The following is a 23,543-nucleotide window of genomic DNA, read 5'->3' as shown; positions in this document are numbered from 1 at the left end:
CTCAGCTCATTTGCTGTTTGTTCTCACCTCTGTTTTATTGACGTATAATTTTAGCTGTTGCACATTGGGGAGAACTCTATTTTCTCTTTGCTTGATTACACAGATCAGCCCTCTGCGGCCTCAGAGACCAAGGAGTCAAGTTCTCAGCCAGATGGGTGTAGACCGTCGTCTCTCTGTGTCTCCTGGACCACCTCCTCCTCCTTCTTCTTCCTCCAACTCCTCCTCCTCCTCACTGGGACCACCACCCATCACACCGAGGAGCAAACTCTCCTTCAGTCTGCACACTGTTTCCAGTAAGTGCAGCTTTACTGTAGTGTCTTCACTGCATGTGGGCTTCAGCTTGGTTACGTATTTAGCAGCATCTATTCCAGGTCCCTGCACTGCTGTTACTGATGTAGCTTGATGATGAATGTGACCTCATGAGCGCCCTCTTTCACAGGTCTGGAGCTGAACGGGATGGGCTGCTCTGACAAGGGTGAAACCCCTCCTCCTCTGCCTATAAAAGGCAGCACAGCTGATTACGGCAACCTGCTAGATAATCAAGACTTGACGAGTCCCTCGACGCCCCCGCCGCCCCCGCCACATCAAAGAGTAGGTGTTTTAATTAGGACTGAGAGGAGCTCCTTAATGATGCATGGCACTTGTAATGAAACAAGCGACCGCTACACACACTTGACATTTGGGTCAGCCTCCTCCACTATCCACTACTCCTGTACTAATGTATTCTTATGTGTGTTCAAGCATGTTTTACACTCACATTTGGACTTGTGCTGCATTTGTCCATCATTTTCATAATGTGTGTCACAGGATAGTGTAGGCATCAGTCAGTTAGGCCCCTACCCACCTGTCCACCCTGCTGTTATTTATACTCATCCCCCCAGCTGGCTCTGGTGCTCAGACGTGATTGATTGGATGATTAGTTTACCTCTCACATCCATCAGAAGCTCTCCTGCTGTTAATCAGCTGCTCGTCTCTCTGTGCCTGCCGACTTCTACTCTAGCCATCCTCTCACCTTGCCTCTCTGTTAACTAATCTTATTTATCCACTGTCACGGCCCGTGGACAGGTTAGTAAAACAGAGCACGGGCACGCAGTGTGGCAGCAGACTGACAGTAATGTAGTGAGAGCAGATGTTCAAAAGCTGACTGAGCCATTCTTCATTTACAGTCTTGGATAGAGGCAGAGGTGAGGTCACTGATGAGCATTACTCCTTGTCAGTTCTCTCTGCTGTGAATTCAGGTGCTTCAGGAAGGGCACGCAGCTGGAGAGAAACACAGCTGAGGCGTTGCCTGTCTGGGTTCAATAAAAACTGTTATCAGCTGCTTATCTCACAGCACCGGGAGATCTCTAGCTACTCGCTGTAACCTGTTATTCTGTGCAGGCAGGTCAGACTTAGTAGTATTTAGTAGTAGTTAGTCATGCTGTTGCCTTCTGGAAATCTTAAACCTGATTACCAGTAGGGGTGGAACGGTTCGGTACACGTGTTTCGGTTCGGGGCGTGTGTTCTGTTCGGTTCTGGACATGCGCATCAAGTAATACAGGGAGGCTTTTTTTACCACAGCATGGAGACGAGTGTTGGCAACTTGGCGTCTCTCTCACTACATTTGGCGGCTTTTCAAAACTTTTTTATCAAAAGCTACTAATGACTCTCTCTGGTGACTTTTGGAGACTGAAATCATTCTGCAGTCAGGCTACTGTCCTCGACAAGCAGCGGCCGTGAGCTCCTCCCCCGCATCAACGCATTCACAGCCGGTCACTCAGCAGAGACCCACACCACTCTATGGCAAGCCATTCATATCACATTTCCGCCATACTTTAAACGGCGTTCGCCAGTACTTTAAACGGTGTTTTTCACGTCATACGCCGTATGGCGTTTTCACAGTTTAACGTCGTACGCCGTACAGCGTTTTCCAAACGGCCACTCATAACGCCGTATGGCGTTTTCTAATATTCTAATGATCTCCGCCCCATACCTTGCAAAACGTAGTGTGTGTCCTTCAGGATAGTGTGTCAAATAACATGGAAATCAATCCAATCTGATTTAAAAAGTCAGTAAACGTACATTCTTTTCTCTGTGATTTAAGTGTGTAAGACAAGAAGAAGAAGAGAAGTAAGAAGAAAGGTGAACAAATGCTATTGTAAACAAAATTCAGTTTATTTCTTTCATGAAACATGATGGCTGTGCATTATCCAGGTTTATACAGTCTTCTATGATCCAGACCGAAGCAATCCTTTTTGGCACAGGAGATCGGTGATGAATTAGTGTGGTCTGACCTTCTTCTCTGCTGATAGGCCGATAAAGAGTAAACTGCAGTGGCTGAGCAAGTTATGGGGCGGAGATCATTAGAATATTAGAAAACGCCGTACAGCGGTATGAGTGGCCATTTGGAAAACGCCATATGGCGTACGACGTGAAAATGGTGTTTTCTGCGGCGTACGACGTAAAAAAACGCCGTTTAAAGTATGGCGGAAATGTGATATGAATGGCTTGCCATACCACTCTGCGTCCAATCGTGCTCAAAGCTGCCGAAGGTCCTGTCATGGCTTACAGAGCGGGACGTAAATAGCATATTTCATTGGCAAAAATAAAATAAAAACACAGACATCAGTAATGTTAGCTTAACCTAGCGTAATCATAGAGTTCAGTCTATCCTACTAGCATGTAATGAGCAATGGTGGACAAACAACACAGGTTCTCTGTCCGACGGTGTGTGTCTGTGTGTGTGTTTGTGTGTGTACGCACATCGGGCCTCTGCGCAGACAGAAATGACATGTTACCGTGCAAATAAGATAAATAACATATGAGCTGTTTAGTTTGGTTAATAAAAGAACAAGGAACCGAAACCTCAGAACCGTGATACAAACCGAACCATGGATTAGGGGACCATTCCACCCTTAATTACCAGTAATGGGCGCGCTTTTTGAACTGTGTGCTGACAACAAGCTAGATGGCCCCTCTCCACTTTAGAGGAGGATGCAACATCCAAATAAGATTTCAAATACGGATATTTTTGGTATCATGTTAACCCACATGATCAGGGTTTATTTTATTCGGCAGTATTTCTGCATCTTTGTGTGCATGTGGTAGAATGTCGACATTTAATGGACCGTGTGTGCTTTTTGTAATGACAGTTAAACATAGCACAACAGTTCTAGACTTTTCTCACCCTGTTCAAATGGGCTGTCAGCACCACATTTTAAATGATATATGTATCATATAGATATATGATATATATGTATTTTATTTATTATTTACATATTTCTAAATAATGTCTTTGTTCTGCTCATAATTAACCACAGGGCTTAAACTTGCAGATCATTGGATTTTTGTTGTTCTGATTGCCTTTTTTATGTTAACTGGGTTGGAGGTTTTAGTGTTGTTTGCATTCAGGACGGCAGGATAAAGTGAAGTTGATAAATATTGTGTGAGCTGTTCCCAGAATTTCAGAGTTGCTGTGTTGTCTGTTTGCAGCACGTTCCTCCTCCTCTGCCCAGCAAGACCCCTCCTCCACCTCCTCCCAAGACCACCAGGAAGCAGGCCTCCATCGATTCAGGAATTGTACAGTAGACAAAGACGCTGACAACACAACAAAAACAACATCAACAGTTACCATTCCCCTTCTCCAAAGAAAAGTGTTTTTCTTTTTCTTTTTTTTTTACCCATACATTCCTCGCTCCCTGTCCCAGCTTGACAAGATGAATACCTCACTGCAGCCCGCCCCCTCCTGTCATCATCTATTTTTTGGTCTTTTATTCTTTAGCTTGACAACGATGCAGTCTGCAGCAGGGAGCATGTTGCACAGATGAGTAGTCACTGAATTTGTACATGCTGTCTCTTGCCGACACATGCCACTTCAAGATTTTATAATGACATGAGATTGTGCTCAGACAGATAAGCTTGGACCAACGGCTTTCAAAACTGACCCACGCTCAAGTAAAGAGCACACAGCTTCTTAAAGCATAACTCCTGTCTCTTTTTATTCATATTCCCACTATGTACAGAAGTTTGTATATATGATTTTATTTTATTTCAGGTTTTTTTGTATGTGATTTTTTTTTGTATTAACGTACCATTAGTTTAAGTGGCATTTATATGAAACAAAGAAGGGGTTTGTAGGTTTGGAACTGACAGGGATTCCACTGAGTTGAGAACCTATCATGGATTTTAAATTTTGGAGTGCACATACAACTAACTCCTATCGCATTATCATTGTTCAGATCTTGTCCTAGATTGCTGTAACCTTGGATTTCAATAATATCAACTGTTCCCAATTCACTACTGACATGGCTTCTGAATAAACTTTCAAAATGTATGTATTTTTAAAAAAAAATATAAATGTCTTCCTCATTATTTCTGCTTCTACAGCCAGAGATGCTGAAAATAGATTTGAGTGTTTGCTCATTTCAGAGATTCCAGAACAAATTGACAATCTGTATATTTCATCATTTCAGCTGAGTAACAAAGCTTTCTGGTGCCGCCTGATTGACAGCCGTCACAACAGCTGCTTCATTACCAACACTTAGTAGTGTTTGTGTTTGTGTGTGTGCGATCAGGACATGGGATTACTTCTATATGTGCTAATGCAATCTCATTTACAATTGCTCAACCAGGCAATTGTTTCTCTTTTCAAAGCCAAATCTGGAATGTGACCCATATTTGAAGAATAGTGGAACAGCATCGATGAGCCAACAAACCACATGTAGCAGCTTTGTCCTACGTCGTACAGTCTGCTTGTAGAGAGGTTGCTGTAACGAAAAAGTCTCCATTTAAACTGCCCACATGGCTGTAGCATAGAGATGTTCCAATACCATTTTTATTTGTTTTCAGGTTGTCCATTCATCTTGGTCCCATTCTTGTCAATGATATTTTATTTTTTATTTTAATTATTATATGATAATTTAATAAAAATCTTAACAATTCCCAATTTTAAGACTTGAGTTATTTCAGGGTCCATTTAAAGAGTTTTTGTTTTTATTCAGCAAAGCATTTTGTAGATTTTGAAATTACCGCATAAGTGAATAAGTAGGATAAGGTATACAAATATGTTACCAGCTCAAAATAAATAAAGATGGTAGACATGAAATTATTTCTGTGACCAAAATGTACACTTGAAAACATTCTGGAGGAAGATGTTTAATCCCACAAGCTATAAATAAAGATAGCTAAAATGTCCATGATATCGCCCATGCATCATTTTAAGAATGAGCTATATAAAAATGACTCCTCATACAGTTGTCATAAAAGGGGAACTTATTAATAGCAAACATGTTTATTTTAGCTGTAATGTTTTAACCTTAAACCATTAACTCACCTTTGAAGGCAGGGACCAGTGGCCGCCAGGGGAACTGCAGATTTGGACATTTCCGGGTTGATCTGACTTCTCGTACCCGGATGTTGTTGCATAGTTTACCCTGCTTCCCTAATTTGTATATTTGACACACCTGTGCAATTTATACTTTACAACTTATTATACACTGATGCACAGACAATGGATTATACAGGAGTTTTGGGATGGAATACAATTTCAGAATACAAAGCAGCAAAAGTAAGAATTTATAGTTTAGATACTTTTAGAAGTTGTGGCTGCTGGATCGGGATGTTCTGTGTTGCCTTAGCTGTTGTTTGACATCATGTGTGTGGCTAGCATCAAGTAGCAATAATGCTAGTGTCGGTTATCCATGACATCCACCGTTTCATTTCCTGTGTTTATTTAGCTGGTCGGTGTTGAAATGTCTTTCACAGGTTTAAGCTGAGCTGCTGTGCTGCATGTGTAGATTGATGGTTAGCATGGTTTATTATAATAATGAAATCTGGTCGCGGTTAACTTCCGTGCAACACACTCATTCAAACAGGCAATATCTTATGAAGAAAGCCTCATAGTTAGTGTCCAGCTCTCATTTGCGCTCCTGTTTTGTGCTGTTGTAGACTTGGTGTGTGCGCCATTAAAGCAGCTTGCGGGACCTTTTTTGAAGTTTGCCCCAGGTGGCTCATATTCCTCTGCTCTCTTATTCTGCTGACACTTTGTGAGTGGGTGTCTGCCTGCGGGAGAAGTACTCAAACTGTAGCATCTGTTGTTTGAAGGTGTTTTTATCTCAAAAAGTTCACGGGTTTATAAAGCGCCGTCGTCCTAATTAGGAACACAAAATGACATATTTTCCCTTTGAGTTTTATTTAGGAAAATCAGTCATGGGAGACCACTTGTGGTACTGTAGCTCACGAGGTGTGTTAACATACATTTTTCAGACGCAATCTTAGAATATCTGATAATTAAAATGGGACAAAGCTTTGAAAAATCATTATTTTATAGCTCATAAGCTGAAGCTATTTTCTTTCTGGCACCATCTATTCTCATACTAAACTCTATTAAATCCATTGTGAGAATACAGTTGTGTTCATGTTACCACTTCTGAATATGAGGTCTAGTGCAGGGCCTAGAAAGGTAGAGACCCCTTAGGCTAGGCCTTAGCTGTCGGCCAAATAAATGGCTTTCCAAACACACAAAGAAATCAAAAAGTACTATTGAATAGAAATGTTAGTTTTACTATGATACCAATGTGTTTTTTTCTCATAGTTTCACCCCTTTTGTCATTCACTGTTTCCTTCCAAAGCTGCCACACTCTCTGTGATAATGCATGTTCAACCTACTTCATGGTAACCAGAACTTTAGTGATCACTACCTTAACCACTTCTTATCACCAATCAATGGCTACATGTCCAAACTGCTAATCCCTTCCCCCCTCCACTGCTTTCCTTGCCCTCTCTCCTTATGTTTTTAGTCTGTTCCTCATGAGATAGTAGTGGGAGAGACACAAGATGAAACAAGATATTTAAATAGTTTAATAGCCTGCCACTGTGATGACAAAATGATGCAGAGAGGTTTCCGGGTCACAGACAACAGGACAGAGGAGATGAGGAAGCACAATGAGGGGAAATGAAAATAACTTAATGGAAGCAAGAGAGCAGCTTACTTCAGATCAGACAGTGTTTTTTTATTTACAACCCTACAGGTTTCTAAACTACAATGCCAATGTCCTGCAATGTATTGCAACTTTATAGCTCCTCACAGTAAAGCAATAAAGTGATTAATGTGATTAATGGAATAACAAGACAGGAGAATAAGAGAACAGACAAAAATATTTTTGCTGATAAATCAGTTTATTGTGTGCTTTTTATATTATATTATTAAATGTTTTTGGTTGATGCATGTCAAAGCTTTAGTATCCACAGTGATTTAAAGTTGCAAAACAAGAAAACCTAAAGTCTACTGGAAGTCCAATACTTTTTAATAGTCACTTAAACGTACTTATTGCATTGCAATGATAAGTCCATTTACTCCAAACCATGAGGTGGGAATAAAAAGTTTCATCTGTGCTATAATTCACTTATCAAGTATACCCAGTGCACACTCAATATCTAGCCTTGCAATTGAAAAGGGATAAAGGGTGAAGCGTTTCAGCAGTGGTAATATTACATAGTTAACTGGCAGCTATTTCAATAGGCTCTCAGTGATTTGTGCTCAGCCATTATGCCGCACCCTCTCTCTCCTCAAAGCATGGGGAAACACATCGCTTAATTGAGAGGATTTCCAAAGGCTTTGTTGGGGGAGAGCTATGAAATCTTCTCTCCAGGAGAAATGTATTTACAACACACTCTGTCCCCATCTCATTTGTCATTCCAGCCAGGAATAATGTGTATATTTTCCTTCCCTCTTCATACACTTTCATTTGCTGGGAGGCAGCGAGTGTGCACGCTTTTCTTTAAATGTCTCCATCTTGTAATAAAGGAGGACGATATTTCCATAAATCAGCAGCCTTGGATATATCCAATCACATCTGTCAGTGTTTCCATTGCTTTTTTTTTTCCTAAACAGACTCTTGCTGCGAGTACTCGGTAAAGGACATAGTTATTGGTGACTATATACTCTTAACTTAGCACAAGCTATATATTTAACGCTCATTAAATATATAGCTTTTGGGGAATCATTAGGTCATTGAGGCAGAGGATATGCAGGTGATTGCAGTCTACAATGCTGTTTACTCCTGGCAGAAAGACATTTTTGTTTATAAATGTTTTTAAATAGCCCAGTAAGCAAATAGAGATAAATGACCGCTGACTTTAAAGTATCAAGCTTCATACACTTCCAGCCTTTCTTCATGCCACCTCACTTTACTTCCTAACTTTCGGGGCATCTTGTGCAGACAACGCATGCATTCACAGCTCTAAGTGTAACTAGCCAAATACCTGCTGTGTTGCTATTCTCACCTGGAAACTGTGGGTGAAAAACAGACAGCAGCTGTATGTATCTTAGAAATCATTATCCTAAATCTTTCTCTTTCTCCGTTACAGATGCTATTTACAGTCAGGATTGTAATGTGAAAGAAAATGCCATGAATTAATCTTAAAGATGACATTGTAAAGGCCATTCTAAATGTCAACATGGATAGAAACATAAAAGATTTGCATTAACATCAGTCGTCGCCATCTGCAAATTTATAGTTATCTGATGTGGCTCCTAGTAAACTAACAGCAGTGAAAAGATGTCAACATGACAGTGCAGTGTTGTTGTGACTGAATGAATATAATGTTCGAAGGTCCTTTTTATGAAACTCAGCACTTTAATTTTTTGGACTCGAGTGCTGAAATTGTTGGTTATGTGATTATAATAATTATTTGATCAGGTATTTATCTGAATAATTAACAACTTTAGGTTAACTTAGTTTGGAAAAAAAATCCAAAACCATTTAAATGTTACTTTGGAAGCATAACATAGTATGCAGTTTTACTGATAGTAAACAGTCCTGAGTGTGTTTCTGATTTGTGAACAGACATTAAATACTTGCACTGAGACAAGCCTCTGATTGAACGCTTTCTTACAGTATTCTGTACTGCTTCCAACTTCACACAGTACAAACAGACACTCCATCACTGTTATTACAAGCACCTGACACAAGCAGCTTTTACATGCACAGAGACCAGTCAACACCACACCAGAAAAGCCCAGGAAGAACTGATGGGATTTTTATCTGAGCCACTTGTGTAGATGTTACTATGTCCCACCTTAAGCACTAAATACAAAATGTACATTCTGTACACAGGCTTATTATTTTGGTTTGAGCAACACAGCCAAGTGGTGTTGATCTATATTAGCTGAGGCTATTATGAAGCACTGGGTTTTCCCAGGCAGTCAGGGAGGAAGTGTTGCTAGGAAACATACCTAGAGATCGGGGGTGGAGGACTGGTTTGATGAGAAAGGAGAGTTCCCAGCTAGTTTCAGCTTCACATAGAAATGACTAAAAAATGCCACAGGCATGCTGTCCCACAAGCAGATTATTGATTTGAACTGGTTAATTAAGTCTTTGTAATCTGGTCCTTTTGATCTTGTCTATATATTTTTTGAGTTTCTGCATTCATCTGTCAAATAGGAGGATATATTCTCACCATCCTGACAGCTAAGTGTAATTCACATACACAGCAATGCTTGACATTACATGTCCTGGCATCTTATGCTTTTTAGTGCAATGTGCATTGTTGTTATGTTATGCGTAATCTAGATATTAGAATTAGTATTATAAATAACTGATTTTTTTTTTCTTCGTGTTAACTTTCAGGCAGTGAAACATATTTCAGCACTTTCACCTTAAATCCTCACGCCGCTGTATATCTTGACTTGTGTGTTATTAAAATCAATACTCTGATCAGATTCAGGGCTTTGAAATATTTTTGCCTTCCAGAGAACTGCTCAGCATGGTTGATATATCGTTATCCAGAAAGTGTCACAACTAAGGCAATGCTGCCCTCATCTGGGACATGCTGCCATTGCAGCCACATCACTCACCTCAAATAACTGATTTCTAAAGTGACCATAATAATAATGATAGTGCAGCAGCATGAACTCCTTGTGCTTACGAGCTTGTCAAGGAATTACAATCTAGAATTAAAATAAACCCGCTTACAAATCAAATATCAGATTTCAGTTTTAAGAGCCACACTAGGAAACAGTGGTTAGGGTCTCTCTGCAGCTGACAGTGAGCTTCTCATTCTGTCTCACAGGCCAGTAACATCTGATCTCTCCAAGGATGTAATCAGGAGCAAAGGTGTAAATCTGCCCACTGGAGGAGAGAATTAAGCTAATGCAACCAACAGCAGTGAAGCAGAAGGCCCAGCCGGTTGTATTTCTCTCTCTCGGTCAGCATGCTGTCTGCTTAGCTCCTCCAGGCAGACTGTCAGGGCTAAACAGTAATTGGTCAGAGGGGACTGCACAGGGACTAATTACTAAGAAACAGATTCTCCCAGTCAGACTGTACAGGTAGAAGACTACCTTAACATTTTTATTTGGCAGCTGAATTTTAAGATTATGCCATTGACCCAACAATGCCTCTGAAGCAAACTGGATCTCCCCCTACAGGAAAAAATGTTTTTTGACTTCACGGTTCATATTGATACAATGCTTTGATGATGCCACATATGTGTGATTTTGTGACATTACTGTAATATTACTTGTTGGTCAAACACAATGACAGAGTGGAAGCTGATCCTTTTACAACTGTGCATTATGTGCATTATGTATAATGTATTTTTGTCGGTTTTTCTATCCAGCAGTATACATGTGTCAATACAATGTCTGGAAACTTTTAAACAAGAAGACACCTGAAACCTTTTGGGTGAACTTTTCCTTTCTCTTGCATTCTCTCAATGCTACAAATTTATATGTATATCTGTTCATATCAACTTCTTTATAAAGGCATTACCTTAAGATACTGTAAGTTGCAAATAAAATCCATATTGTACAAAATGTAACGTTCAGAGCATTTTATAAAAAAAGTAAGAACACTGTTCTTTAAAATATCCATTATTTACCCTTGAAATGTGTTAGAAAAAAGTGCACAGCTCAGCTGGAAGATCCTATTATAAATGTTTCTTGCAGTGCCATCTTGAAGAATAAAGACCATTGAGTTTAGAAATGAAGGATGCTCTGAGGCCAGACATTTACTCTGCCTGCCAAGTTTTAGATCAGAGCACTTGAAGTGTTTTTAATCTTCTGCACACAGCTAGAGCTGCTGAGGGACTAACTTTCTGCAAAAATATTCAACAAGAGCAGCTTTCATTTTCACATGCACAGCTCACATGCAGGCTGTGCATTAATTAGTCTGCCTTGCTTTATTTCTCCACTTGGGGGAGACTATGAACAGGACAAGCCCCTGGCTACACAAAGGGATCATTTTGTTTACACTGTTGAAATTAATGACTTTATCTGGGCCTCTCATGATTTTATTGGCCTTAAGTGCATCTAATAGTCTGGTAATTACTTCAAAGCAATAAACAGTTCAGCTCACTTCTGCAGCCCTGTAGTTGGAAAGGCAAGGCTGCAGCACAAAACAATCCTTATTTACTCAGAGGGTCTTTGTTGATTCCAGTGGGTGTTAATCCCAATAGTAAAATGTGATGATGCACAGTAAATGGAGCAGTAACCGTGAGGCTGATCACCTGCAGCAGAGATTTTCTCCACTCTCAGGCTGAGGCCTGCAGCGGCTCTGCCTTCAGTCTGACCTCTTTATGATTGACTTGATCTTCCAAAGAAAAGCTCCCATGACCTCAAACGTTCAAGGAAACAGGGGATGAAGACAGACATGGCAGAGCAACAATAGACACCCCCTTTCCCTGCACACACACACAGTCAGTATGTTTGAATCATTATTTAACAATGACATGGACGCTTTAGGTTGTCATGTCAGGCTGTTTCAAGCATCTCTGAGAGAAGCAGTAAATACATTAAAATTGTGTCAATGGATGCTTAAAATATTTAGTGTCATCAGTAGTCAAAGTATTCTAAATTCATGAAGGATCTTGCAGAAAAAGTATCATTTCAGTCTTGTGTCAGGTTCTCATGCAGTCAGCAGTAATTAGCTGTACTGGATGTTGGACACCTAACAAGTTGTGTTGTTTTCATCTGGGGGTTAAATGGTACTTCTCCCCCGCGGAGCGCGTTGCTTGCCACGGCTGTACAGCCCGTGGTCGGGATAACACCTTGGAGCCAAACAATTACACCAAGGTCATAGAGAGGAGGAATGTTCGGCCGATTAGCACAGGAGTCCAAAGCAGCAACCCGCAGTGCTTGCTTTTCACGGGGATGAAAACGGACTTGAATTCCGAGGCGACTAAATAAATATACACTTTTTCCTATGGATTCTTGTAATCATTAAACACATCACAGAACGAGATTTCTAAAGCTCACACCGGGGTTATTGACTGCAGCTGGATTTGAAACGATTTCTTAACTATAAACTTTCATTTAGTAAAGTCACTCCGCAGTTGCACATGAGTAGAACTATCCTCAAAATAACCCGTTTAAAACTCTTTTACACTATTTTAATTTTAAATGCATTCAATTACATATGTGTTTTGCTGTGTGTATTTGTACTGTTTACATCTACATCCCTTGCTCTGACATTTGTTCAGTTTTAGCGGCTTATTTTATTTTTTACACGAAACCTGTCTTGAGTTACAGTAAGGGAGAAAGTGCTACAAATTCCCCCCTTCGCGTTTATATTCTAGATGTCACAAATGTGCAAGATTGACGATTAGTATTAGTATTTCAGTCGAACCTGTTTTCTGCCTGCTGGGGATATTTTTCCACGAGTCACCTGTTGACACTAAACTCGTGGCGCTTGTGAAGTGTTTATTGCAAACGAATTTCTTTTAGGAGAACAGTCTCCCTTGTTTTGGGTTTGGCACTAACACACTGATACAGATGCACAAGTTTTGACTAAACGAAATACGTCCGCTATTTGTGCACGGGGCAATTCTAAATGTAAACTGCTGGTTTCGATCAAGAATATATATCTGTCAGAAATGCTGTTATCATCTATTTATTTTTCAAGAATTTATGTCTCACTTATAGTAATTCTAATAAAGTTTACCTGCAGTTGCATTAACATCAGTGCGCTTTTTGTCTGTAGAAAATCCATAAAGATGTCTCTCTCTGTGCGTAATTACGCACGGTTATTGTTATTAGAAATCAGTGTGCTTCACGGTGAAAAACTTGCGAACAATGTGAAGCCTCAGCACTGCAGTCAACAGCAGTATCGGTGCTCATTGATAGGGAGATGGGTGTAGCGGGACAAAAAATAGGGGTGTGACCATCCCAAAAGTTTTCTTCAATGGGCTACCTGTGGAGGCTCCGGGCGCTGCGCATAAATACTCCTCCTCCTGAGAATAAGTTCAGTCCTGCGGGAGAGACAGAGACAAAATTGAGTTTTGAGAGTCTGGTGAGGGCGGATTATGAACGCTTTTGGACACCAACCGCCTAACCAGCAGACCAGCCCTATTCAGCACCACAGCGCTCAGGAGCTCCTAGACATGGCCGTGTACTGTGATAACTACGGTGTGTACCAACAGAATCTCCACCACCACCACACACAGAGGCCGCCGACTCATCCCTCCAGCTATGGCCTCGGAGAATACGCCTCTCCGTCCACGAATCCGTACCTTTGGCTGAACGGACCCGGCATTAACTCCTCTCCTTATCTTCCCGGGAACAACGGCACGTCCTACATTCAGTCTGGATACGGGTCGAACCAGAGGCAGTTTTTGCCGCCTCCCACCGGGTTTGGAGGAGCAGACCTTGGGTGGCTTTCCATATCTAGCCAGCAGGAACTCTTCAAGATGGTCAGACCACCTTACTCCTACTCGGCACTGATAGCAATGGCCATCCAAAACGCCCAAGACAAAAAGTTGACTCTCAGTCAGATCTATCAGTACGTTGCTGACAACTTTCCTTTCTACAAGAAGAGCAAAGCTGGATGGCAGAACTCCATTAGACACAACTTGTCACTGAACGACTGCTTCAAGAAAGTGGCACGGGACGAGGATGACCCCGGTGAGTCAGGAGTGTTTTGCCAATTTGTTGTTTGAAGCTACTGATATGAATGTAAAAAACATATGGCGTGTTTTTTTCCGCCCAAAGTGACAATTGCAATTAGATTTGTAATTGGAGTATGAGATTGCCATTTTAGCAGCGCACCGTGAACATTGTAACTGTTATCTATATTTAACCATTATTTTTTTCTTTATCCAGGTAAGGGAAATTACTGGACGCTCGACCCCAACTGCGAGAAGATGTTCGACAATGGCAATTTCAGGCGGAAGAGAAAGAGAAGAGCAGACATAAGCGGAGCTGACAGCAGCTCTCTCCCCGTCAAGTCAGAGGACGGGCCGCACAAGCTCGCTGACACCTCCAACCTATTGGGCTCCTCCCCGCCGAGCCTGCACGGATCCCCGACCTCCACGGAGCCAAAATCATCCCCGTCTCCCTCCGCCGAGCACAGCCCCTGTTTCAACAGCTTCGTGTCCAGCGTGAACTCGTTGTTGGGCAGCGACGTGCCCCGGGGCGGTGCAGAGAGAGAGTACGGCTCCGGACATCATCTTGGGGGATTGTCTCAGGCCAGAGAGGGCATGTCGGGACTGGGCTCCTACTCGCCTACTTTAATCTCTTCTCTAAACTCTTCTCTAAACTCTGACAACAACAGAATGAACTATTACACTTCAGTACAGAGCCTCTCTAACCATTTTAGTATGAATAACCTCATATACAGCCGTGAAGGGACAGAGGTGTAGACTGCCTAAAATCACACATTTCTCAACCTCTTAATACTAGTTTTCTGTTTTAGTTGGCCTCACTGTTGTGGAATAAAATCACACAATCAAACAGGGGGAAAACAGGTTTTGGGTCACTGAAAGAAACCTGCATTTTCCATTAAACTATTCCAACACTTTGTAGAAAGTCACACATCTTCCCACACAGGTTTGATGCCTAATTTTTACTTTTGTTTTGTAACTGCTGGTTGGACTGGCTGTGTCTTAAAAAACAAGACATTTATGTACAGAAATTATTTTCATACGAAGAAATGTGACATGTATGTTAGACTGAATTGTGTTTTATGTTTTCTATTTAAACACTCGGTTGAATAAAAGTCATTTATTTTAACTCCATATGTGTAATTTTCCTTACAAATACATAAAGGTATTTAGTTTGAATTCTCATTTGTATGGCAAACTTGATTTAGCTCTTGTTTTTCTGTTTGAAAACCCCTATTTCCTTCAGGTCAGGTCTTTCAAAAATTCAGATTAAATTCTGAGGTTTATAAAAAAGGTTTACTTTTGGAAGTTGGTTGTACATAAACCAGTGCTTGAGAGGTTGTCAGGAAATCTGAAGTCAAGTGGCTGTAAGCAGTAAAGTGTGTAAGACAGAGACATTTTCCGCTTGTCACTTTCAATAACCCCATTAACTGGCAATAAGACCTTTAACTTACTTCCATGAGGTTCAGAAGTTCAGCGTTTTTGTCTGGATTTTACTCAGTGTGCCTGTCTGATTTTTCTGTTAAATATTCCACCTGTGTCTGCCTATTCCCAAAGTCTTGTCACGTACAACGATGACAGTCTTGTGTGTGTGTGTATGTGTTTCTGTGAATCTTTTTTTAGAGACCTCTGCGGTGCATCCGCTAAACAATTGGTGAGAGAGTTCAGCAGCATGTAATTGTGCTTGTGACCCAGAGGGACACAACAGAAATCCTGCTATAGCCTATTTCAGAGTGGGGGGGACTATTAAACAGTCAACGCAGAGAAAATGTTCAAGTGATTTAACACCCTACTCTGTCTTATTTTCAAACAATATGGATATGCACGAAATCAAAGCCTGTAAATAAAAGGAAACACCTCTTAATTGGTTGATAATTGAATACACTTGGGTGCTCTGTGGTCTGGAATAAAAGAAAAATTAATTGACAAGACTTTCGTGCCCCTTGTTGGAACACAATGGAAGCTGGCAATCCAAGAGATCCCCTCCTGGGCTCAAATGAAAATATTGTGATCTGAAGATCTGGGAACAAATTATCTCCCTCAAGCCACATTTCGCTCTATTATCTGTGGAGCAGGGCCACAAATCAGACAAAGAGGATTTTTGTCATACAGGAGCAGGTTCTCACAGTAGCTAACAAGTTTTCACATCCAGTGTCTGGGCACTGGCATATTCAGAGATCTTACTGTTCAGTTTACTGTTGATTTTACACTTTTACACATCAGAATTACTCTATTTATTTATCCCTGAGGGGAAATTCTTTAATTTAATTTACACTAACTTTAAAGATACAATAATGCAATACTACTTTAGAAATTAGACTACACTTACTGAAAAAGACATATTGTGTGTCTCTACTTCAGTAAGTGTAAGTGTAGTCAGGTAAACTGGGCAGATAAGTTTGGAGTCATTATCATAATACTTTATATTTTTATAGTCAATTATCACCAATATTCTGCCACAACAGCACCTAATGTATTACCACTAAAATAACATGAAGATAGGAAATAATAAGGTAAAATTGCTCATTAGCTTTGTTGGATTTCTGTATCAAAACATATAGTTGGCTAATAATAATAAACATATATCTATAACAAAAATAACTTATAGTTGTTAACCAATTTCAGAATCAGAGTATCAGAAGTAAAATTAGCCAAACTCTATAATAAATGTAACTCAATATGTCTCTTTTAACAAAAACACGGATTTTCTTTGTTATTTTAATGCAGAAATAAAGAATAGAGAAATAACCTTTGAAAAGCCATAGATAATCATTTGTGCTGGTAATTTTAGCTTAGTATTTTTATTCAGTGCATGTTACATGATTTTACTTTACTACATTTCCAAAGTACACCATTTACTCTGCTGCATGTATTTAATAGTTTTACATGGATATTACTTTCAAGATTCAGGTAGGTATTGCAAATATATAATTTCATTGTTAATGCCTGTTATTGCATTTAGTTGTAATATTGCTACTTTACATACAACCACAAGCCTATACAAGAAAAAAACGGACACATCCAGGTCTCTTATTTCTCAGAAGCGTAACGCGCCAGCGCTCAAGCTGTGCCTGAAGGGCACATTTACCTGCCCCACATGAATATCAGTCAGGCCACCATGTCTCTGCACTACCTGCTTGAGGGTCCCCTGGCTCCAGGGCTAAAGGCCCAGGCCAAGTGGAGTACCTCAACATAAGAGTGGCCCCAGAGTCCCCACACATGCCTGGTGGGCTAAACCCATAATGATGGGTTTCGTCCTCAAAGGGTCACCTCTCCAAAGGTGATGTTGGCTTGTAATTGAAGGAGTTGATGTGACCAGAAAGTCATTCAGTGCAGGTATGGAGGTTCTGGTGTCTTCACTGACACCAGACAACTGGTAGAGAAGCTGCTCCTTTCTTTTTACTGAAGAGAGAATTTCACAGGACAGACAGAGGTGGAAAGACATAGAGAGAAGTTGTCTGCAGGTTGGGACCTTGAGGCTTGTTCAAGGTAGCCAATGAGTGACATGAGCTGGAGTGATATATCACTGCCAGATAAAATTGCACTCAGCAACGTGAGAAACTTAACTCCCATTAGCTGTTAAGTGAGCTCTCAACTGATAAATAAGCAACTAGAACATGCATGCAACCCTTCCCTCCCTCACTCTAAAACCTGCTCTTAAATATGTACTGCCATATCATGTGCTGCAGACTAATTTATAAGGTTTGTACAATGTTTTTTTGATTTTGTAAAGCATTAAGGATTTTAAATAAAAAATATGTCCATTGCCTAATAATTCTTCACAGCCCATATAACACTACCTTACAGACAAATATGAAAAGGCAGACTGTGCGTCTGACCCCGGTGAAGAACATGATAGCTTGGCCATAGGGGGGCTGATTACAGTCTGGGTCTACCCTGAAATCTCACATCTGTTAGTAGCAGTCAGTGGGCATTATAGGGATAATTTCTTATATTACAGCTCAATCTCTTGAGGAAGTTAAATATTTAAAAGAACAATATGATGACAGCTTCTGTGGAAGCAACTATACGGCTGTAGGGACAGGGGCCAGCTCACTGTGCTGCACTTAAAAAGGATCATGTGTGCAAATGATAGCTGAGGAGAATGTCTATCAATTGGCATGACCTGATTCAGTTTCATCATTCCCCATCCGAGGCCCATAAAAAGCCTAACGTATGGGCCAGTAATGGCATGGGATCCGTGCTCTGGGCAAGCTGCCATATGGATGATTTTATACAGAACAAGAGTGTGGACAGCGCAGAATGAAAAACGTGAGACACCTATCCTTGAAACCACATGTGTTTTTTTTCTTTGTCTCATTTATAATAACTTTAAGTTAAACTTAGTAATATAAAAAAAATAGTTAGAATTCTCTACAGAATGTGAAGAAAAACAGCTCCAGCTTGTCTCATGCTAACCAGCTAGGAGCACGCCATACTATTGTGGCATACCACTAAGTATGATAGTGAATCAAAGTAGCATCTAGTCTGTTCTTATCCAAAAAATGAGAGGAGGAGCTGTTGTATAGTCTGTAAATGAAACAATACAAGTAGCAATGGCTAAATCTTTTGACAAACCATTGGGAGAGGATGGACTCATGAGAACCTGCCGATGATGGTTTAATTTTATCCTAGTATCAACCTCTGGATGCATATCTGTTCTCTCACAAACCGCTTGCAGCTTCACCATCTCTTATATTTGGTGCCACTGTGGACTTGTTCCTGCAGCCAGCCAAGATAATATAGCTTATCCAGTAAGTTATGCTGTTTTTTGAACAACTTCTGTGCTGTAGCACCGTCTGATGATGATGTCTATGTGCCGTACAAATCAAAGTCAGGCTTAAAAACAATTAAAAAATGCACAGGACTAGAACATTGGGAGATAATTTGATCAATGTATGTTACTCGAATTTCTCCGGTTGAACCATGTAAAATAATTTTTTTTAGGTTTGTTAGGTTAGATTTTTACTTTTTGAACCATGTAACTTGTTCTTTTTTACCTATAATATTCTGTGATCTAGGTAATCAGTCCCATTTAGAAATGATCAGTGAGCACAGGAAGGGCAGCCACTTCAGAGACAGCGAGGCCTCCCAGCTGAGAAACCTGCTGAAAGACTCAAAGAGATACAAGGATTAACTGACTAGAACAAGTCCCAGTAAATCCACAGCCAGGGCCTGTCTTCACATCGCTCTGTCTGGAAAACCTATCCCTAGAACAATGTAACCTATCCCCCCCGCTTGCTCTATTGCAGGAATATATTTTGACAAAGCCTTTGTTCTCACATTAGGGGACTGTAGGCAGATCATCCTTTATCCGTGACCTTTGTCATAACAAACCATGGCAGTGGTTTTACACTCTGCTGAGAGGCCAGAGAGAAAAGTTCCCTTCCACCAGACTGACATTTCTAACAAGTCTCTGTCTGTATATTAAGAAAATTTGTAAGAATTTGCTTTTTTATCATAGTGGATTATTTTTTATGACAATATTGTTCGATAATCTCAGTATAGCGAGAGGCTTACATGTAAGCTTCTCAGTAAATCTGCAACCATTCATCACTTACATGAAATTCCAAACCATGACCTTACGAGAACAATATCCAGGGTTCATGGAACATCAATTTCTATGTGCAGTGCAGCAGAACAAATATCTGAGTAACGGCCAATGTGTAATCTTTTAAGCTTGGTTCGGGGACCACTTTGTCTTAAGACAAAAAATAGCTGCGGCATACAAGAGACAAATAATAATAATAAAAAAAGAATAAAGGAATTCATACCTTTTGAAACTGTACCAGGGAGTGTTAATGTTTCAATAACTTGTTGTCGTTTTGCAGCAATACCACCCAGCTTGCAACACCTGCACGCTGTCAGTACCTGCTCCTCACAGACAGGAAGTGGTGACAGACGATGGAGGAAGTAGCCACCCAGAGGGAATCCATTTGTCCCCCCTCCAGTCTGGACCTTTAGTGGCAAGACGGAAGTGAGGAGATCATTCTGTACTCAGGGGGATCCTCAAAATAGCTACCTCTGCACCACTTGTCAGTCAGCATCAGTATAGCTGAAGGAAGCTCTCTCTCTTTGAATGCTACATCAGATGAGGCTCTTGTTAAAAGATGCAGACCACCCGAAGTGCATGGATTCAGAAACAGTTTGTTTTTCTCAAGTATAACTTGCTCCCGTATCATTTTATTCAGCTTCACTACTGTATGACGATGAGGAGGAGGGGTAGGATTACGATGATGATGCATCTGCCCTGAGGAATTCATTGACTGCTCCCTCCCAAAACAGCCCCCCAACCCCCCATCCCCTAATGAGGCCCCCTACCTTCTGCCTCTATTATGAGGGATGCATACCAATAGAGAGACAAGAGCGGGGAGACAGACTGAAACCTCTGGAGTCCCCTTGGTCTAAACCATCAAACGCACCCCTCACAGAGAGGTATATAATAGGCCTGATCAACATTTAACCAAGTTTTCACCATGTAAGCTAAAGATGATCTGTGGCTGAAGGCTCTAAATGATAGACTTTCAAAAAGGGACAGACATGCCCCCTTCAAATACTCCTTTTGTGTTTGCCACTAATCCCGGCCTGCACTTCAAGGCCCAGGCTCACTTCTGAGGCAGCTGTTATCATCTTTAAGTGGAGGGATAGAAAGGCAGCACTTTTAAACTGCTTCAATCAACAAGATGTATTACTGTGATAACTGCTCAACCCCTTAAGAATGCAATTATACCACAATCAGCTGTTATATTATTACCATTCATTCTTTTATTGCTCAAAGTAATTGCACACAGCATGTGCTATGTGTTGACTCCCATACTGAAGTCTATCATCCCCAAACAACTTGTGTGTCAACTATAAACACACGACATGCACCCTGTCCGGTAAAACAGTATTCCATGCTGCACAGAGCTCCTCTGTTAACACTCTTGAGTCCACTGGGCCGTTGTTACTCGGCTCCATGTTAAAAACAAGGGTTGTGTATCTCCGATTCATTTTCTCTTCCCCCTCTTTTGTCATGTGACGGCATTCCAGCTCTGTGACATAATGCAGGATGCACACTGGCACACGTGCATCCATGCGTGTTATCATATGTGTATGTGTTTGTATCCAAATGGACGCTGACAGCACAGCTGAGGGGCCAGCAGCAACCACACAAGTGTGTTGACATGCCCCCACTTGACAAAGAAAAGCCTTTTTTTATTCTGCATGAGACAAAATAGGTTCTCACAGGCTAGAGATAATCTGACACGCTCAAAGGCACAATTAAAACTATGACAGGGCAGGACTGTTTGTAGCTTGTGAAATAGAGAGGTGGGCTGATTATTCTATGAATTATTGGATCATTTCAGGCCCTGGGTTGACTTACAATACTCTAATGTAGAAACAGAATAGAAGGGAACACTAAAGAATGACATAGTCTACATCAATTCTAAGATATTTTGTTTTCATATATAAAAAGAATCCCTGTCTATACTGCACCAGTGGAGTGTTACATATACTAACAACAATGTCAGCAACACTTCATTCACATTGAAAAATCTGTTAATTATTGCTGCTGTCTTGATTTTTGTGGGGGAAATAGTCATGTGATAGTTACATATCTATGTAACACAGTGCAGTATGAGTACACAGATGGTAAACGTCCATCCCAGGAAGCCGTAGTTGCATAAGAGATGTTATGTATGTCTGTGCAGTGTTTATTTTTTTCAATACTACTTGACCTTTTACTGGCTTAATCTTGCAGCGTATAGTAATTAAGTATGGATGATGGAGCTTTTTATTTATTTATTTTAGCCATTCAAATGTTGCTAGTGTAGACTCCAGAAAACCAGGTCACCTGTGTCTCCAAAAGTCTTTGGTGCTGTATGGCCCCAATTGCAATTTTGGCAAAATGTATAGTTTGTACAGAGCCACAGCATAAAACCTTGTGTATATTTTCTGAAATTTCATTTGGTCTTGTCAATGTGTATATATATATATATATATATATATATATATATTTAAACAAATACTTGTATCATTTCTCTGTGATATTAAAAAATGGTTCTATGTAAAATAGTTTTTGGCCATCTATGTCCTACAGTGTCCTTCTCAGCCTCTGATTTGCATTGCAAACCAGGCTGTGGTTTTATGCACATTGTATTTAGGAACCCCCTCTATCCCCAGCTGTATTTTAGACCCTTATTGTTACTACAAGAAAGCAAAACAGTTCTTGTATAAAAGTTCTTGAATAAAAGTTTGTTGCAACATAATGTACTCTTTAAGTTTTCCAATATACCTTAAAAAAATATACCTTATTTAAAGTTTTTTTTTTAATTTTATATATTCATGGATCGTTAAGAGAGCTATTGTAGGACACACTTTTTTATTTACTTAAAACTTATAGGGACCACCCCATTGACAGGGACATCAAGATTGATTGCTTACTGTCTTAATTAGGTGGGTCAGGTCTTGGTTAGATAGCTTTGTGCATCTGTCAGAGCCCCTCCCTGTATAAATTGTGTAATTATCTCTTTCATTACACTTAGCTTTCAGGCTACCTGATAGAATTCAAAGAGAGGTGTCACTATCTCTTATCATTATGCAAATGGGGCTTGTGACCAGCAGTTAAATCACAATGGTGTGTGTTAAGGGGGGGTATCAGGACTATCAAGGTAGTCTGCGAGTCTGGTAGACAATCCCAGTCAGGGACCTGTGTATCTGCAGGGTGATGGGCCGTGACATGTCTACAGGCCCACAGGGGATTCAGACCAGGAGGGGAGAGCAGCCACAGGACAAGTCCTGAAGGGCAAGTCCCTCTTACCCTTCATCTGCATACTGGAGGGCTGCTCAGACGCTTTCTCAAGGGCCAGTTGAATATGATTAGACATTGATGACTATCACAAATGAGCAGACAGAAGATGCTTTGTTTAGGTCTATCTCAGGGATCCTCTGTAGTCTGGGCATGAGGAGTCTAGGGATAGACCCATTATATTATGTCTTGTTGTCCTGTTGTCTTGTACCTGTGCTAGGATTTTATTTTGGAATTTCAACAACTTCAAATGTTGACCCACAAGCTTAGTATAAAGAATATGAAGGGGGAGTGACAACTGGTTAATTTCCATTCTGTTAAATAAGCCAGGCACACTGCCCTCTGCGTACATGTCAACAATGGGAGCTTGTGTGGGTCGCACACTAATGATTACATTTACAGCGTGGTGCTCTTTTCTGATTGAATGATCAAAAGTCCTGTTTAACTGGTGAAAAAAGTGAAAACTTAATCACACTGAATTTATCAATTCCGCATAATTTATTATTCAATAAAATAGAGCTGCTGCACAATGATGACACATGTTGAACTATGCATGGCTTCTGCAATTAGATCAGGCCATCTATCCAATAAATATAATGAGGATGAATCAGAGAGTTGTGCTGTTTTTAATGGTGTGTAATGGTATGAGCGCTGACAGCGTAATAGCCCCAGATCTATTGACTTTTCTCATTACACAGCGGTGGAGGCCTTGTCCAACCACTATATTTAACCACCGCAGGGGCAATTATCTCAGGCCCATATTACTGGACAGCCTTTAATGAAGAGCATCAGGCGTTTAGGTTTAATGAAAAGAGCCACCTGCTAAAGTGCATGGACAGACCTCAGGGACAGGCAGCCATTTAAAACAATCTTTCAGATGAATCATAGACATAATGGA

The 23,543-nt window shown here is 40.6% G+C and overlaps 2 protein-coding genes across 3 annotated transcripts in view; both read left to right on the top strand.

Annotated features, from left to right (window-relative positions):
* The window catches only part of dock1 (dedicator of cytokinesis 1), a 138,710-nt gene extending 134,378 nt beyond the window's left edge, over positions 1-4,332 (top strand). For both annotated transcript variants that reach the window (XM_028429969.1, XM_028429968.1), the window contains exons 50-52: positions 104-293; positions 440-591; positions 3,472-4,332. In XM_028429969.1, coding sequence (XP_028285770.1) covers positions 104-293; positions 440-591; positions 3,472-3,567 — 438 coding nt within the window. In that variant the 3' untranslated portion in view covers positions 3,568-4,332. The remainder of the gene's footprint in view (positions 1-103; positions 294-439; positions 592-3,471) is intronic.
* Positions 4,333-13,242: 8,910 nt separating this feature from the next.
* Positions 13,243-14,613, top strand: foxi1 (forkhead box i1). Its single transcript, XM_028431650.1, has 2 exons — positions 13,243-13,876; positions 14,075-14,613. Exons 1-2 carry the CDS (start codon positions 13,279-13,281, stop codon positions 14,611-14,613), a joined length of 1,137 nt encoding a protein of 378 aa, XP_028287451.1. The 5' UTR covers positions 13,243-13,278.
* The last annotated feature ends 8,930 nt before the right edge of the window (positions 14,614-23,543 follow it).

This window comes from Parambassis ranga, chromosome 19 (genome assembly GCF_900634625.1).
Source record: "Parambassis ranga chromosome 19, fParRan2.1, whole genome shotgun sequence".
NCBI classification, from domain to species: Eukaryota; Metazoa; Chordata; class Actinopteri; family Ambassidae; genus Parambassis; species Parambassis ranga.
The sequence above is the reverse complement of the archived record's forward strand: the minus strand, read 5'-3'. Positions and strand labels throughout refer to the sequence as shown.

Coding starts and splice junctions, on each gene's coding strand:
- foxi1 (XM_028431650.1), top strand. CDS start 13,279: ATGAACGCTTTTGGACACCAACCGCCTAACCAGCAGACCAGCCCTATT. Junction 13,877..14,074: donor ACGGGACGAGGATGACCCCG/GTGAGTCAGGAG, acceptor TTCTTTATCCAG/GTAAGGGAAATTACTGGACG.